This window comes from Vanessa atalanta, chromosome 5 (assembly GCF_905147765.1).
Source record: "Vanessa atalanta chromosome 5, ilVanAtal1.2, whole genome shotgun sequence".
NCBI classification, from domain to species: domain Eukaryota; kingdom Metazoa; phylum Arthropoda; class Insecta; order Lepidoptera; family Nymphalidae; genus Vanessa; species Vanessa atalanta.
The window spans coordinates 7,767,609-7,785,725 of NC_061875.1; the positions used below are offsets into that span (position 1 = coordinate 7,767,609).

The window sequence follows — 18,117 nt, forward strand, 5'->3', positions numbered from 1 at the left end:
TTGCATTATGTTAAATTAAAAATAAAAAGTACAGGTGTCCTAGGACACCCCATTTCGATCGTAGTTAAATTCGCTTTATATTATGTATTAAATGTTATTAACAATGAAATAAATGAACAACGTTTGAAAATTAAATAATAAAATGAAAGAAATAATATTGTTATGTTAAATCCCGCGTGAATCAAAACGATAACAAAAAATGCGTAAAGAAGAAAAATAGATATAAGAGTGAAAGTTCGCTTGGAGGGGGGCATAACGCTTTTTTCTTACGTGATGATTGTCAGTTCACTCTACTGTAAGCCGCTTAAAAGAACTTCATTACAAAATGCACATTTTAATACATATTTCAAAAACAATGGAGACACATTCGAAATTTACTTTCTACGAGTGGTTTTTAATGAGTATAAGGTACCACGTATAAAAATAATTTATTAATATTACTGGTTATCCGTAACCATATATTATATATATGGTTTATTCTTCTACCGACTCACTTATCTCTAAAAAAATTATGTTAATTTTCATTTAAAAATACTGTGCCTTAAAAGCAACTTATAATGAGGAGATTAAAGTATGTGTTTTGACAATTTTAGATATGATTAATACAATCCTTAGCACTTATGACCGTGACTTAAATATGTCGTCGCAGGTCACTGCAAGGCCTTTGTTGTATTCTTACGAAGACAAAAAGCACACATACAGTTTTGGAATACTGAGACCATTATGGAACATAATTCGTTTTAAAGCATTTATATGTTTAAAATAATAGTACAACGAATTTGACTTAAAAAAATTAAGTGCAAACGTTTTACTAACAAAACACATTTGTCTTGTTAATGTGTAATATATAATTACGAGTATGATATAATAACTATCTTAGTATAGTTTCTTAGAAATACATGCTAATGAACGTCAAACAGTAAATAATGTAAATTGGCATTACCTAACAAAATATTCTTATATTATATCTTTATTTTATTATTATACATACAAATTACGTTCTACGTATATTGATTTCTATTGGGAGCATATTTCCCTTTTTTATTGTAATTGTTTTTTAATTATTAATATTTTAATTTATCATTTTCTAAAATAAAATATTAAAGTTAAAATTATTAAAGTATTAAGTCCTAAATTTATATAGGGTTTGCACCTGCTAATTAATATTTAATGTATTATATTTAACTAATGCATATTATAAGACTTTCAATTTACATTAACAGAAATTCGAATTGTTATTCTCAAGAAAAAAGTCTATTGCAGTACTCATTAAAGATCGTATTAAGTATATCCTTGTTCCACGTTTAATATGACGAATGTATCTAATTGTTTTACTAAACTAAAATAAGAAACTGAAGCTACGGTCATAGCTGTGGCCTTGACACGACATCCTCTACTCGGTCGAGCGTAAAAGCAAGAATACTTCATTAATGAATAATTTTCACCGATTGAAGTTCGTAATAACTACAATAATATTATTTTATATATAACACGGCCTTTTGATATGTCATATTACCTTTTGTGTTTCTCTCTATAACTCAAGTAAAATGAACGTAAAACATTAAGGAAATCGCTAAGTTATCGCTGAACTTATGTATATAGTATATACATATATAGAAGAGTACATTAACGTACTTATACATATTGTGTACAAGTAAATATTTAGCTTAATACATGCAAAAAAATAATGTACATAATTTCCGACATGCATGTACGTACCTACATATTATAATATAAATTGTATTTTATACTTACAATTTTTTATTCTACAGATAGGCGAACGCTTTCGTGGGCCGCGTGATCACCACCGCTCATAGACATTTGCCCCGTAGGCATAACAATATATCGCAAGTTCGCCACCAACATTGGGTTGGTACATGTTATGTCACTTGTGCATGTTACACTAGCTCACTCACTCTTCCAACAAGAGAACAACAATAATATGTATTGTTGTTATAGAATATGTTACCTACCCAGACGAACTTGCAAAAAGCGATACCAATTAAATGTTATCATCGCCAACGATTATTTTAAATAAGATTGCAAATGCAATTCAATTAAATTTAAAAATATTGGTTAGAGATTATTAAAGATACAAGAATTCCATAAAGGAAAAGTTTCAACTCAGTGGAGATGACGCTCGAGTCTTAATTAGATACAAAAGTCTATTCATTACTATAGAAAAAAAAAATAACTCAATATATTTTTTAATAAATTCCTATTTATGTCTTTATTTCTTTTGAACACTAAAAACAACTAAGGTAGAGGATATGTAGAGGATAGATTTATATAGGTTTAGTATGTCTGTTGCACTTTCGTTAAATTTTGCTTTCCTATTTAATTTTCATATTATATCTATGCATACTTCCTCACACATCCTAAATGACTGTTCGGAATAAATCAAGTAATAAACTACACAAATATAGTGTTGACCTCAACTACTACAGGTAAGCTGAGATTTTATTACTCGTAGGAAAATGACACATTGTATCATGCTAAAATTAGTCTGCGTCATTGCATCTTTACAGAAGGACGGATTGCCTACAAACAGACTCATTACCCGTCAGTTACCATTGTCAATTATAAGACAAAAACTCCCACGGCTTATAAAGGTTCTGCCGTACGCGTACGCACGCAGAGCGCGTTCAAACTCATCCGCAATACTAGTGCCGAGTGTTGGAAACCTAATGTAAGTTCTACCTATTTAGATCTGATTAAAAAGACGTTTAAATAAAATAAAGATTAATAGATTAATTCCAGAAAAATCTCCTAAGATGCAATTAAGTTCATTTCTTTGATTTAAGGATAACGAAAAAAAATATTTAAAAATATATAGGAATTAAATGTATACAGAATTACATATAACGTAAGACATAAAACAAATATAGCGTAATTACTATAAAACTATTTGTTACGTAATATTTTTGCTTTTATAATCCTTTTTAATTTTATGTTAATTTTTATTTTGTACCTACAAGCTATTAAGTTACAATTTGTGTTCGATATATCTATTGAGTCCACTGTTTACTTATTTATACTTATATTCACTAATTACATAATTAGATACTGAAAAGCTAAGAGCCTTGGTAACAACAATGATTTTATTAATACGAATAATATGTTATTATTTTTTGATAAGCAAGATATGACAAAAATATATTTATTTGATCTTATAATTAATATATTATAATACTTCATAATTCAATAAATATAATTTTAAACAAACTTTTATTTTTAGTAATGTACACACGGAACAAAAAAAATTAAAACCTGTTGTTTGCCTTTTTGTGTAAATTTGCCATTTTTGTTCGATTAGAAAGGATTTTGTGCTAAAAAGCGTATAAAAGTTATTAAACAAATAAGTACTTAATACTTTATAATCGAATATTGTTGTAAATTAACCGGAATTGGCTGAGCTTCTAGCTTTAATTTTACTTAATAAAAAATCTCTTATAAAAATAATAAGGGAATAAAAAAATCCACGAAGCGTACGTACTTTACGTATTTCAATGTCGAATCCCAGTATTTCTATTCAAATCTAAGGATAATTATGTTATTGTTAGTATAGCAACCGAATAATGTAATAAGTAGGCAGTAGGCATAGAAATGCCACCAATATTTATATATTTTTTTTCCATTTGGCTGATTGTACTGTGAATTGTCTAGCAAACAATTCACAGTAAATATTGTTATGAGGGTCAGAATTTTAAACGCTTACGTACAAGTAAAGTTTACCTTCGCGTAGTAATAATTACTCATGTTAATTTGTATTAAGAACCATTATCATTACTCATATTTCGTAGACCCTGAAAACAATTACTGAATACTAATATGTGAACATTCAAAAATGTACATTTTTTTACTACTTATCGTATACAACAGGGTGTATTTTCTTATACCATCCAGAAGGTACAGTGAATACGATATGAGTATAAAAAATATTAGAAAAAAAAACATGGGTGACATTTTGAGAATGAGGTTTCAAGTAATATTTTACCCTGTTTCACCCTTGGTTGTCTAAAGTTCTTAGTTCCAAGCCTCTCGTAACAGGAAAGTACTGTTATTTTCCCAGCAATAGGTCAATAAAGAACTAATTCATCAATTTTATATAGTCTTTGGAGCTTATCCTTATATATGTAAATAATTATTATAAACTTTTTACAGATGGCTTGCATTAAATATGTGATAGTGATGCTGATTATATCAGCTACAGTGGTGACATCGGAAAATAAGGAAAAATATTTTAGGAATATATCTCCTATAGCGAAGGATAAAAGTGAATTAAACAATGATTTGAAAACCGAAGGCAGTTCTTGTGAGTTACAAAAGTTTATTTGTTTAATTCTGTTGTTACATTAATTGTATATCTACTTTTTATTTTATTTTATTTATGTGTATTTTAATAATTAATTTTAATTTAATCACAGTAATTTGTCCATTGCATTATAAGAGTAAAAACTACCTCCTACTCCGATTTATATGAAAGTTTTAACGATATTTTGTAGTTAGAATACGGACATAGTGTTTATATGTTGAATATTAATAGATCGAAGCGAAATATAACCGTCTGCGACAGCACATCTTTTATAGACATAATATAGTAAATATTTGTTAAAAAAATAAACAAAACGCATGGGAAACCGAAAATTTATATGCTAACCAAATTGATCGCTTGGTTAATGGTAATTTTATTTGGATTTTATTCTAATAAAACTATATGTTTAAAATACAATAGGGTAAAAACCTATATTACAAGCATAGATATTAGGTAGGTAGGTAGAGGAAGTCATATACTATAGCAAGTATTACTATTAGAAAAAATAGAAAAACGACTTAATATTATTTTTTATAACAAATATTAAAAAAAAAATCTATTATTTACAGATTCGCATCAGTATTCGGACTGGGGCGGAAGCAGTCCTGGTGGCTACGGATTTTCAGTAACAGGTTATGGAACAATAGATGATAAATACAGTAACAACCTCGCCTCTAAAGGATTCGACGGTTATGACAACTCGCTCAAAGGTTATGGTTATGCCGGTCATAACAACTTGGGTTACAATGAAGTAAATGGTTTTGGGGGTAATGAAGGTTACGGTGCATATAAGGGGTATGGAGGCAATATCCCAAACGGATATAACTCCAATAAATTCGTTCCCGGCGGATATAGCCAAAGTGGATATGTTCCAAATGAATTTGGTCCTAGTGGTTACTCTTCGCCGGGGTATGGTCCTAGTGGATATGAAGGTAGCGCATACGCAGGTAATGGAGGATACGGAGGATTCGGGGGCAATGGTGGCTTAGCCTCTTACAGCGGCTATAACAATCCTAATTATCAAGGCGGTGGTCACCTTGGATACGGATATTATAATAAAAAAGGCGGTTTCGGTAATATTTACAGCAGTGGTGTAACACCTAGCTTGGTAACCGGCTATAGAGGTTACACGCGGAGATAATATAAGAGATAACGATTGACACAAAAAGGCAACTAGTTTTATACGTATTGTTAGACAAAATTTACAATTAGATGCCTCTAATGCGTCATTCGAGACGAAATGTTATAATGTAAAATAATTATAAAAGCGTTATTTGGAATTAATTAAAAGAAACAAGCGGTCTCCAAATATTGTCATCACTTTATCTGTTCCATTTAAAATTAATACACGATATATGTATTATAACAACCAAAGAAGTATTATTGTGATAACTAATCCAATCTATTGATTTTATTTGTTTTGATAAGAAAAAAAATGTATATGTGTGAATCTATTGTAATAAAATGTTGATGCTATAATTATTAATTGTCCATGACAAACGACGTTTATACAAACGAGTTTCTACTTCAAGTATTAAAAATGTGACCATTTTATATTTAATGATATTATAAAACTGTAACTTTAATTAATATAACTACATTTATTTATTTAAATAATAAAACAATAATGCATAATTAGCAAATTTTATTACTAACAAAGACATACACGTAATCTTAAAATCATACTTCCTACTTCATTAAAATTTTTTAGTTACATAGCGTATTTAATGAACATTAAAGTTTTATCGAAAAAGTCACCACTGAAATGTATGCTTACTTAATTAATCCTATTCAATGTAACGAATATCAAAAAAAGTTCAACCATAACAATTATTACTTAGTCAAAACAGCACAAATATTTGATTTGGATGAACAATCATTTGAACATTATCGCAATTTTGAATAAAATTTATTTCTTAAATGTTAATCTGACCCAGATACGCTAGTTTGCTTTTTCATAGACTTCAATGCCCTTTCACGAAGTTTTTTTTCCAAGTCCTCGTTATTCACCTTACCCTCCTCCTCTTCTTCCTCTTCTGCTTCGTCACTGTCAGAAGAATCATCTTTTCGCTTAGAAGCTTTCTTGTGTTTTTTATGTTTCTTATGCTTCTTTGAGTGTTTCTTATGTTTCTTAGCCTTTTTAGACTTTTTAGGTTCATCGCTGTCCGAATCTGATTCAGAATCTGATACCTTCTTCCTAGGTTTTTTCTTTGATACTTGGTCACTGTCAGATGAGGAATCTTCTTTCTCTCTCTTCTTAGCTTTTTTCTCACCATCATCGCGTGATTTTGACTTTAAATCATCAGCGTGCTTAATTTTAGACGGTTTCTCTTCACTTTTCTTGGATTTAGAGACTTCAGGCGAAGCTATTTTTTCTTTAACTGGATCTGCTTTCTTTCGTCTCATTTCTTTTTCAGATGAAGTAGAATCATGCTTAGCTTTCTTTTTAGTTGATTTCTCGTCACTGTCCGAGCTATCGTCGTGGGAATCTTCTGAATTGTCAGCTTTTTTAGTCTTTACCTGTTTATTTTCTTTATCTGGCCTCGAGCGTTCGGTATTTGAATCTTTACCCCGTTTTTTCGACTTCTTGTCAATATCAGATTCCTCTGGAATGTTCTTTTGTTTACTTTTAGAACTCTTATGCTTCACTTCCTCCTCAGAACTCGATTCTGAACTCGAAGATCGAGCTCTCTTCTTTCGGGACTTTTTCGCTAACTTCTTTTTAGCATTCTTTTTGCTTTTCTTCTTTCTATCCTCTTCTGAATCACTAGAGGAAGAATCATCGGACTCGCTCTCACTTGAAGAGCTCTCCTTCTTTGTTTTCTTAGATCTTTTTGAAGTGGGTTTCTCTTTACGTTTCAGTTTAGATTTGCTTTTAGATTTAGAGACTTCTTCACTACTTTCACTGTCCGATTCAGATTGCTTTCCTTTACGTTTAGATTTCTTTGCTTCTTGAACTTTAGCAGTTTCTTCTTCATTTTGTTCTTTTCCAGAAGCATCATCACCAGATTTATCAGATTTTTTGTTTTCGATTTCATGCTTTCTTAGGAATGGTGAAGGTGTCCGAGATAGACTCTTTGAATACTCTCTGAGAACCGGTACTGCAATGAAATCTTCCCTATCTTCATCGTCAGATGATTGAACTGGTTTTATCTGGCTTTCATTTTGAGAAACTGTTTTTTCATTTGCTACAGATGATTCACGACTAGAACTCGATACGCGTTCCTTAGAGCGTTCTCGAGGAACAGATACTCGTTCGGGAGATTTCTTGCGTAGTTTTTCCAAGTTTTCTGTTAAAAAAACATATAAATTAGGTAAGTACATGTCAAAGTAACGATCGAATACAAAAATGTTAGGCAAACAATGCAATCATAACGCATTCTAATGCATTTTTTTTTCTATTTAAAGTTTTTTTTTCATGACAAAAAAAAATGTCCGTTCTCTCTTCCTTCGATATAAAATAAACTAAAACCTCGTAATAATATACTTCTTGGTACTTTAATACACATAAAATATTTACTAACAGGAAAAAACAAATTTTACTACCTTTACGCGGTATGGATACAGATTTCTCCAAGCGCTCCTTAATCAAATCGCTCGACCTCCTATCGCGGGACTTTCTATCCCTTGATCGTCTCTCTTTTCCGGAGCGATCTCTTGATCTTTTATCCCTAGTGAAAAGTGAATATTTATAATAAAAAAAATAACATACAAATCATCCAAACAAAATATACCTATTCAACAACAAATACAACTAAATATTTTTATAAATCTGTATTGCTATTTGCTACATACCTTGACCTGTCTCTGGTGCGGCGGTCGCGCGAGCGCCGGTCCCGCGATCGCCGGTCGCGCGAGCGACGCCCGGAACGACGGCGAGAACGCGTACGCCTGCGGGAACGCGAACGTCTACGATCGCGAGACCTAAACGTTATTATATTTATTTATGGCAAAATTAAACTTAAACTGTTCACACTACAACACAATAATTATTAATTGCATATCATTCATTCTTATTCCTGTTATGACTTCACATAATATTGAAGTCAATTTCTATGTCTATTGTATTCGACATAAATTATGTCGAAGATTTCTATTTGTAAGCAAATAATTACAAGCATTCGTTATATACATGTAATATAAATAATATAAGTGTGCAAATAAGGCTTTTAATAAACCATTTTTTTTTTCACATACTCTTTAATTATTTAATGAGCATTTTTTTTTTATGAATTGTATATTGTAAAAGTCTGAATATACATTGTAATAGTGGTACAGGATTAATTAACATATCTATAAAATATTTGATACTTTATAGGTATTATTTATAGCAAAAATAACACCACTATAACAATAATGTTAAAAAAATGAAGAAAAATAAAACAGATTGTATTAAAAATCAAAATATATTATAACAAATATAAAATTATATATAATTTTTAAAATAACAAGATGAAAGGGAAAAACAAAAGGAAATTACCTGTCTCTTGAACGTCGTCGAGAGCGTGAACGTGAGCGTCTACGTCTTTCAAGCGATCGGCGACGTTCTCGCGACCTGGCGTTTATAACTTATATGTTAAAACAAAATATAGTATAAAAATGTCATATATTAACAAGCGATAACACTACCACTACCCTGTTGATAATAATAGTAAACTCGTAACTCATAATAACTTTACTAATAATTTACAAAAACATAGTCTCAATATAAAACTACCTATAAAACCGATTAAACTAAATTAAATGGAGCAGTAAAAATAGAAAATAGTAAACGTGTAAGGCGTCACGCTTCGACGCAGATCTTTAAGCGCATTCGGTTTTAATTGATTATGATTGAATAAATTATAATATGTAATGATGCAAATAATTTCACGTACCTCTCGCGCCGTTCCCGCTCACGTCGACGTCGCTCCCTCTCCCGCTCTCGCTCCCGCTCCCGCTCCCGTTCGCGGCGGTCCACCGAGCGACGCCGACTGCTGCGACGACGAGACTTGCTCCTAATATTATGAAAATGTTGAATAATAAAGATAAAAATGTTTGTGCTTAATCGAAAATTGAACAAACGTAACGGCAAATAAAATCTTAATTGCTTAAATATTTTATTTCTCCAATACTTAAAAAAATTTACTAAAATTTCAAACAGATTTATATATTTTTTTAAAATATAAGCAAAGGTGGATCCTGATTTTTAGTTTCAAGACAAACATGTACTTTAAACTCAGAAAATTAATATACAAAGTGTTTATTCCTATCTTAATAAAAAGTGCATCTTAGAAAATTATGAAAATTAATTCTAATTCCAGAAGTATAAATTTTTACCTCTCCCTGCGTGAACTGCGTCTTGGACTAACACTTGTAGATGAGTCACGATTGGAACGATACTGCCTTTTCTTGTGTGAAGATCTCTTCTTAGCACTCCCACCTTCATAGATAAAAAAATATGTATCAGTCACTTTTTATGGAAATAAGATATGAAAAAACACAGACAAAAGATTTGGATGATTAATCTTAAGTTAACATTCCCATATTGTAATCTTCACCGCACTAGATAAACGTGTTGATAAACAACTTATGTAAATAATAAATAAATAAATATCTTAAACAGGAACTTACGTGATGATGCAGATGAAGATCTGCGTTCACTAGACGAATTGCGCGTTTTTTCAACAGGTTTTTCTTCTTCTTTTTCAGCTGCTGGCCTAACGAAATCATAAATTATAAATAATAAGTTACAGTTTTATTAAACTAATGCTGACTTTGTTGAATTATATGTACGTGAAGCTGAGGATATGTCAACTCATGCATATTTTTAGAGTATTACCATCAAATAGTGTTCAAATAATATTAAAAAAAAACTGACATAGTTAAATAAAAAAATTAAGATATTAAAAAAAAAATTGAGATAGGTCTTAAGAACGAAATTTTAAGTGATAAAATAATACTGCTTTCATTATTGGAAAAAAATTGGAAATTGAAAAATGAAACAGGTGAACTCGTAATGTTTGGTTCTCTCAGTATTTAGTGCTGTACTTGTTGCTCTTTTGGCATACCTCTGGTCAAACTAGCTCTTGTCATAACTTTAGTTTCATTTGTTTTTAACAAAGCACATTGAAAATCTGTTATGTTAGATCCTTAAGTTTATCTCAAACATGCTCCTTTATAATACAAACAGTAATAAAGTAAGAAAATTATGTGCCACTCTAAAACGATTTTAAGCATCTCTAAAGTCTCATATACCCGTCCTCTAACCTAGAGTGGTTAGTTAATTTAAAACTATAAAGCTTTATAGTTTTAAATTATTGGAGATATGAAAACTCAAAAAACTTATTTTAAAAATGTAACAAAATTTTGTACAAGGTATTTGGATTATTATAATTTTGTCAACATACTTTTCTGGCGATGCAGATCTAGATTTCGTTTCAGTTTCAGTTTTCTCTTCCTTCACTGGCTCTTCTTGGTTATCTTCCTTAATAATCTCAGTTGTCGAGTTATGGTTCACTTCTTCCTTATTTTCAGGTTCTTCAACTTTCTCAGGTGACTTTCCATTTTCTAAGCAATAAAGAATTAAGTATTTTTAAATAAAACGTGTGATATATAAACATGTATGAACACAATTCACATGTTTCAGCAGCAGAATATGTCCTCATGACAATTTACTACTACGAAACTACTACTATTTTAAAAAACTTTATAAATATATATATAAAGTTTTGTTTTTAATCTTTGCTCTTTAAGTATATGCTATTTATATATATGTAGTAGTAACATAATACAGTTTTAAATGTAGACTACCTTTCGGCTCTGGTAGCTTGATTTCATCTACATGCGACGGTTTGGACTGGCTACTTTTATCACGACTGCGTCTTCGTGAACGGCGAGGGCTGCCTCCACTGCGATGTCTAAAATTGCATAATTATATTTAGAAAATAAATTGCACATTTTGTTTCATTGCACAAGTAACTTACCGGATGACTTTATCTTATTTAAACACACACGACTTACAGACTATTGAATAAGTTATTAATTAATAATAATAAAATAGAAAATATGTGTGAAATAACAATTTCAACATATTTTTAGCTACATAAAGGTTTTTTACTAAATATATTTTGGACTAGAACTGTTTTGCATGTGGATTTTGGATTGGTTAAATTCTAACTTCAGAACCCATTCTTTTACACATATTATATTTATATGATATGCCATTAGGCGATCGTACTTCCTGTCAGAAGAACGGTCACGTGACCTGGACCGTGAGCGACGCCGGTCTCGAGAGCGCCGCCGAGACCGGGACCGCGACCTGCGACGGTCTTTATCTTTGTCCTTGTCTTTTTGTTGCTCCTCCTATAGAAGTTATATTCAAAGTTAAGTTTTGGTTCATAAATATAAAATATTTATTTTATCCTTCTATACATTATAGTGTACCAACCATTCTTTTCTTTATTTCCTCCTTTTTCTGCTGCGTGAAGGATTCCGGTATGCCGTTCTCGCTCGCCTGTGCGCTCAGCAACAGCTCCCACAGCTCTCCCATGAACAGCCGGGCATTCTTTCCGTTGAGGAATCCAGTTAAGTTGATCTGCATTTTCTTTGGACATGGGAACTGGGAGGCGAGGAAGCGGAACGGAAGAAAACAATAATTAATTAGTGATCATTAAACGGAGCTATACACACAGGCTGAGTAGATCCCATACACATATGGCGTTCTAATACAGAATTATCGGTTCGGAGAAAATAAAATTCGGCTCAACGAGGCGTCCAGAGCGTCGTTCGAAGGCTATCTGTGCGTCATAAATACGACAAAAATGACTCGGGCAGGGAAGCGAATTTTATACTATTAAGTACATGATTTTAATTAAGTGTGCAGACGAGGGCAGCAGTCGCAGCTAGTCGAGGAGACTGCGAAGCGACGCGCCGCTGCGTCGCGCGGCGTCTCCTGCTCCGCTACCGCCGACGATTACGAAGCACGACGGACGGCATCACTTCTGTCTTCAAATTCTTGCATCTGTAAGGGTTTTGCGAACACAACCACATTATGCTGACCGCAAAGCCTAACGAAGGAGACTTCCCTACCACGAGTCAAGTATCTCTCTGAACGCCTCCAGAACTTCGTATGCTACTTGAGCTCACGAGACATATCGTCCTCAACGCACTTTTTATTGAGTTAGCATTGTTTAAGTATTTAATTTCCCCGTAAATACCGATTGAGAATGCTAAGGGCCTCCGTAAGAGTGGAGCGAGGCGGGCGGCGGCGGCGGGCAGCTGCGGCGGGCGGCGGCGGCGGCGCGCTAACCGGTGGGGACCATAAAAATAGCCATAGCCAATGAATATACATTTAACAATGGTATAATACTTCAATTGCAGTTTCCTTGTGCGTTATTGTAAGCTTTCATTTTATATTTAATATAATGTAAAAAAATTCAGACATATAAAATGGAAAGGAAAGGAAACTGCAATGATTACATGTGTTTATAAATATTAATATAAAGAGTAATAAGGTGTTAGTCACCTTTTCCTCAAGTTGGTTGTTGACATAGTCGATGACAACATCATCTTCCATCTTGAGAATCTCGGTAATCTTCTGTGTGATCCATGGCTTCAGCACATCCAGCTTCACCTTGGACATGTCCACCTATGAATAACAAATGATAAAACTCAGTATTATATATTATTATTCAAAGCATTTGTAACATCTTTAGCTAAAAATGAACATGCATTTAGAGTCTAAAATTAAATATTGAAAAGCACATTTTATTTGGTGGTAGGGCATTATACAAGCCTATCTGGGTAGATACCATCCACCCATCACATATTCTACAGCCAAGCAGTAATATTAAGTATTGTTTTGTTCCAGTTCGCAGGGTGAGTGAGCTAGAGTAACTAGGGACACAAGGAAGATAAGATCTTAGTTCCCAAGGCTGGTGGCTCAATAGAGATGTCAACAGTGGTTACTATTTTTTACACCACTAACGTCAATCTTACCACTTACCACCAGGTGGCTCATTTGGCAGTTTGTCTATCTACATTAAATAAAAAAATGCAAAAACTTTATATCTCAGTATATCACTAAAATACCTGCTGCGTCAAACAATCTCCAAACTTCATTTGCTTCATTAGTTTTTTCTCCTTGTCACTGAAGCGTGTATCTTGCTCTGTACTTGTGCCCTAAAAGATAATATTAACGTTAAAAGGTTGTGTGTTTATTAAAATTTGTTACTCCATCAGACCAAAAAACCTTCATTATTTGAAGGTGGAGGTAAATTTGCAACTTGAAATGTAGGTAAATCTTGTCCTAGGATATAATCAATAGCAATGACCAATGGCAATTGTCGAGTAAATGAATGTTAATATTGATAATTTAAATTTATGTTCTGATGAAATTGGTTCTGTTTGGTTTATTTATAATACAAAGAATATAAAAGAGGTTGATTTATAGTTGGTGCAATAATATTTAATACATGTGTTGTATTATTTTTAAGAAACTAAGCAATGGTTCCAAATATTTTTGTACATAATTTATGTTTTTTCTCAAATGTCCATATAGTTTAATTATAAAAGTATGAATTCAGCAGGGCATTGTCTATTGATATGCATAACAAGTCAAAACAACTCTTTTTTATACTTCCTAATGGTTTAATCATATTTTTAACCATAAGCCTAAAACAGATAATTGTTTTATTTATGATTTAGTTAATTTTTTTAAGCAATGTATACTAAAAGTTAAAAGATAAAAACACAGGTGATAACTATGAAATTTAATGGCAATCACTGAAACATATTAACAGTTTATTTTCACAAAACATATTTACAGAAGAAATAATTAAAACATATATTTGGTAGTGGTAGTTTTATTTTTACAATTATTGTGGATCACTTTACAATGACGAATGTATGTATGTGAGTGAAAAGAGATATATGTATTTCTACTTAAAGCTTTTATTTAATTATCAAAACGTTTCATGTAAAATTTACATACAAAAAATAGCCGCCATAACCTCTGAAAATATCTGATGACAGTTCAGACAAAATTCAAAACATTCAAATAGAGAACATTTTAAAAAAATGCAATATTTCATGAGAACGACGATATAAATATGTTATCTGAGAATGCATCCGCCGTAACGTCCATAACGTAAAATGCGTTGTTCCATATATTAAAACAATACGGGTCATTTTTATCACCAAAGTAGAAAAACTATTAATAGATCAGGTAAAGAGCATTCGTGTTATTTCCTACATATGTATATATAAATATTTAAAAAAATATTCTTACCGTGTACATCATCATATTTGAACAACAAGAAAAATCAATAACTTAAAGTAAGCGGCTTGGGGTTAGACTTCCCTAAAGGCGTGTGAATGCCTTAATATAGAAAATACTGATTTACAGATATCACTAGGTAAAATAACTTTGTTAAATCAAATAATGATATTCAATAGATTAATATCACTATCCATGGTTATACGTAATATTATATTAGAAAACCGACGCTACTAACACTAATTACGACAAATGTGATCAATCGCCATGTTAAAAAGATGGCAGATACAGAGCGCGCGCGGTTTGTGATTATTTTTTTGTCTATGGCTAGAAAAATAAAAATTTTAAGCGACTACAAATAACTATTAAAATCCTGCTAAATAAAAATAGAAAAAAATGTGTATGCCAAAAATTCTTACTATAATAACATAATATTTAAATTACAGAAATAAAAAAATGCTTTGAATTATATGTATGTATTTTTTTTAATGGTGTCAGCCAACATATTCGTACCGTTTTTTAACCAAACTCACTTATTAATTCTTGTCTCTTGATTTTCATCATATCTGTGATTCGTGAATACGAGTTAGCAGCTGTAACTGTAACGTTTTTTAAATCTCATGTAAATAGTTTGGAAGAAATTGATCTCTCAATAATACCTTTTTTTACATAGCATGAATTTTCTTTATATTGTAACTGTACTGTTATTTTAAGTTTTTTAATATACAATGAGTAATATTTCTAATATAATCTAGAATTATCTTGATATAATTTTCTTTTGGAAAATTTAGGTGTGAGTTGTAAATTTTTTTTTAAAGAACAGTCTGGAAGGCCCTTTTTGACAAATACAGCCCAAGCGCATCCGACTCATTTAAAAGTTGTTAATGTGAATGATTCGAGCACTTTTTATAAATATGGCTATGCAACAAGGATTGTTGCCCTTATTAAATGTGTTGTTGACTAATAATTGATGGTGCATCTTTAGTGCATCCCACAGTACAAGTTCCCAATTATGTTGTTACGACTTTAATTTAGAAATAAAGCTGAACTACTTTAGTGTTATATTTAGTGGATAATAATAATATTAGTATGTAAAGTTTATCTGTATTATTAAAAGATATATTATCAGTGTGTGTTGTCACTACAATTTCAAAGCGGGCAACATTAAAATAAACATTGGCGGGAAAGTTAAGCTCTCTTCTGGATACGCTGGAACCGGGTGTTTTACATTCATTGCTGAACTTATCCAATAAAGAAAAAGTTATAATTAATTTCGAGAGTGATACATACAACTCATGTAAATACACTGTGCAATTAACTTTCTTTTAGAGTTATGTACTCATATAATTGATTGATGGATGTTACTTAATTGTTTTCTAGTCTTTAATATAGATACTGTAGATGTATAATGATTACCTATAGTTATAAAAAGTAAAGATAATATGAAAAACAAATACATAGTTACCAAAAAATTATAGTCGTTTACAGTGTACATCATTTTTTTAATATTTTTTTACTTTAAAAAACGCTACACATAAGAATCTCCAATGAAGTTTATACTTTACTCTTGATAAAAAAATTAAGGAAAGCGACTAAAGTTACAATTTACAATCAACATAGAATCAACAAAATCATCTGTTGACTTCCGACTTCCATCCATAACGTAGTGACTACTGACTAGTGAGTAGTGATTAAACTTTGTTCTATCAGTGTCTGCCAAAATTGTAATTTTTTATCAATAAACTACCGAAAACTTTTAATGAAAAGTCCATCTACCATTTTTTATTTTACTATTTTTTTTAATGATACTTTAATGTACATATAGGAATAATTATATTAATATTTTATACGCATTAAAAAATATATTAAAACTTTACTGTTAATAAATAATTACTAATTATTATATATTTTTTAAATTAAAAGCATTGTAAAAAGTGCCCTAAAAATTTGGTGGAACTGGAGCCTGTAAAATTTTCAACTATATAGGGCTATATGTGGATATATTGTTATTAAAAATATATTGAAATCCTCGCATTTAGCTACGAATTGAGCGCGCCTTGTAGCTCAAATTAGTGAACTGCAAAGTATAAAATCGTGAAGCTCGTGAAGTTGAGGTGTTGGTAGGAATTTAAAAACATATATCCCATTACAATTAAAGAAGGGCTAAGATACACAAACCTTATATTTACACATTCCTTGCGATTTACTAATAAATAGCTAGCAGAGCTATTACATTATGCATACAAACACTTGTCGTTGTAACTATAATTATTAATTATACTTATATGCACTCTAATTATTTTTACTTTCAAAATTCAGATTATAACATCACCGACATTTAAAACATTTTTTTTTTATATGTACTATATAGGCTATAGATTAAGATTTTTTATCCGAGAGGAGAACCAGCTTACTTACTTACGTACTTAGAAAATATAAGATTCGTAGAGCATGAGCGAATTCTTAAATACTATTTATTATATTTTTTTGAATATAGTATCGATGAACGAAGACACAGAACGAGTGTGTCCGCTCATTGATACTTGCAATTATATTATTTATAAAGAGCCACTTTATATTTATAAAGAAATTTTTATTCAATGTTATTTAATAAAACATCATAAACGTGTGTTCATTATCTAGACTAACTAAACATAAAATAACAAACTTTGTACAAGAGTTTACCTAAATATATATATTTTTTAATTTTATAAATAAAATTGTTAAGTAATAATAAACTTACATAGTTTATTGGTATTGCAATAAATGTTACACAAGTTGCTCGGGCATAAAATCTCCGTACTAGCAGTGGCCAGTAAGTAATATGGAAGATAGCTGGGTTGTCGTTGGTTGTAGTTTATTTGCGATTTTTTCAGATTGTCATCTCATCAGACTTTTTAATAGTGGAAAATAAAGAACACTTTTATCATAGTACACACAGTTGTGCATTCGGGTCGGTTAGTACCTACTGAGAAGGGTCAAATTAGTCGGTAGGACTGATGTCCTGGATGAAGAAGGATGATTCCTATAATAGGTACTATTATGTACCTTTGTTACATTTATTTATCATAATAAAAACTTCACTACATAAGGTACCACGAAATTCATAATAAACTATTTTTACATTTGATTTATTATTTTATTCCAGAACCAAATTAACTATAATGCTGTCAAAGAGCTGTTAAGTAAAGTAATAATTATTAGTTTGATGCAATAGAAACAAGCTCTTGACTATTTAAATCTCATGTAACGAAATATCAAAAAAATAAATTAAGATTAAAATCATTTAAGGTATTTCCGAAAAGTAGATATCGCTAGATTGACATTGATGAGGCTTTGCGTAAACTGCATTTAGCCATTTATCGCATTTTTCTGAACAAAAACTGATTCATTTTCATTAAACTTAGGTAGGTGTTGAATGTTACATTTTTAAGCGTTTTAATGTAATACACGAATAAATAAGTACTATATATGTTACCTCCATGCTTCCAACATGAATTTTGGAAATTTATAAGTATTATTACTTAAAGATTATACCTACCAT

General features: G+C 30.9%; 2 protein-coding genes across 6 annotated transcripts; one reads left to right on the forward strand and one right to left on the reverse strand.

Annotated features, from left to right (window-relative positions):
• The first annotated feature begins 2,600 nt into the window (after positions 1-2,600).
• LOC125064172 (prisilkin-39-like) lies at positions 2,601-5,931 on the forward strand. Its single transcript, XM_047671083.1, has 3 exons — positions 2,601-2,689; positions 4,165-4,315; positions 4,885-5,931. The coding sequence occupies exons 2-3, from the start codon at positions 4,165-4,167 to the stop codon at positions 5,454-5,456; spliced, it is 723 nt and encodes a 240-aa protein (XP_047527039.1). The 5' UTR covers positions 2,601-2,689; the 3' UTR covers positions 5,457-5,931.
• A 14-nt stretch (positions 5,932-5,945) lies between these two features.
• Positions 5,946-14,852, reverse strand: LOC125064169 (pre-mRNA-splicing factor CWC22 homolog). 5 transcript variants are annotated; one of them, XM_047671078.1, is made up of 15 exons: positions 14,586-14,852; positions 13,388-13,477; positions 12,822-12,944; positions 11,745-11,915; positions 11,535-11,659; positions 11,108-11,214; positions 10,705-10,864; positions 9,929-10,014; positions 9,635-9,737; positions 9,300-9,312; positions 9,193-9,221; positions 8,796-8,870; positions 8,111-8,239; positions 7,862-7,986; positions 5,946-7,605 (listed from the first exon to the last, which is right to left on the reverse strand). In XM_047671078.1, exons 1-15 carry the CDS (start codon positions 14,598-14,600, stop codon positions 6,239-6,241), a joined length of 2,718 nt encoding a protein of 905 aa, XP_047527034.1. In that variant the 5' UTR covers positions 14,601-14,852; the 3' UTR covers positions 5,946-6,238. The 5 variants fall into 5 exon arrangements, with proteins under 5 accessions (XP_047527034.1, XP_047527033.1, XP_047527032.1 ...); XM_047671077.1 differs by having other exon boundaries at positions 8,111-8,224; positions 9,193-9,312; XM_047671076.1 differs by having other exon boundaries at positions 9,193-9,312.
• Between the last annotated feature and the right edge of the window lie 3,265 nt (positions 14,853-18,117).

What these genes read in the sequence shown, in the direction of transcription:
- LOC125064172 (XM_047671083.1), top strand. Translation starts at nt 4,165, where the DNA reads ATGGCTTGCATTAAATATGTGATAGTGATGCTGATTATATCAGCTACA. An exon ending in GAAAACCGAAGGCAGTTCTT is followed by an intron (nt 4,316 to 4,884) that starts GTGAGTTACAAA and finishes TATTATTTACAG; the next exon opens with ATTCGCATCAGTATTCGGAC.
- LOC125064169 (XM_047671076.1), bottom strand. An exon ending in ATCTTCATCTGCATCATCAC is followed by an intron (nt 9,738 to 9,928) that starts GTAAGTTCCTGT and finishes TTATCTATGAAG; the next exon opens with GTGGGAGTGCTAAGAAGAGA. An exon ending in CGCAGTTCACGCAGGGAGAG is followed by an intron (nt 9,313 to 9,634) that starts GTAAAAATTTAT and finishes TCATAATATTAG; the next exon opens with GAGCAAGTCTCGTCGTCGCA.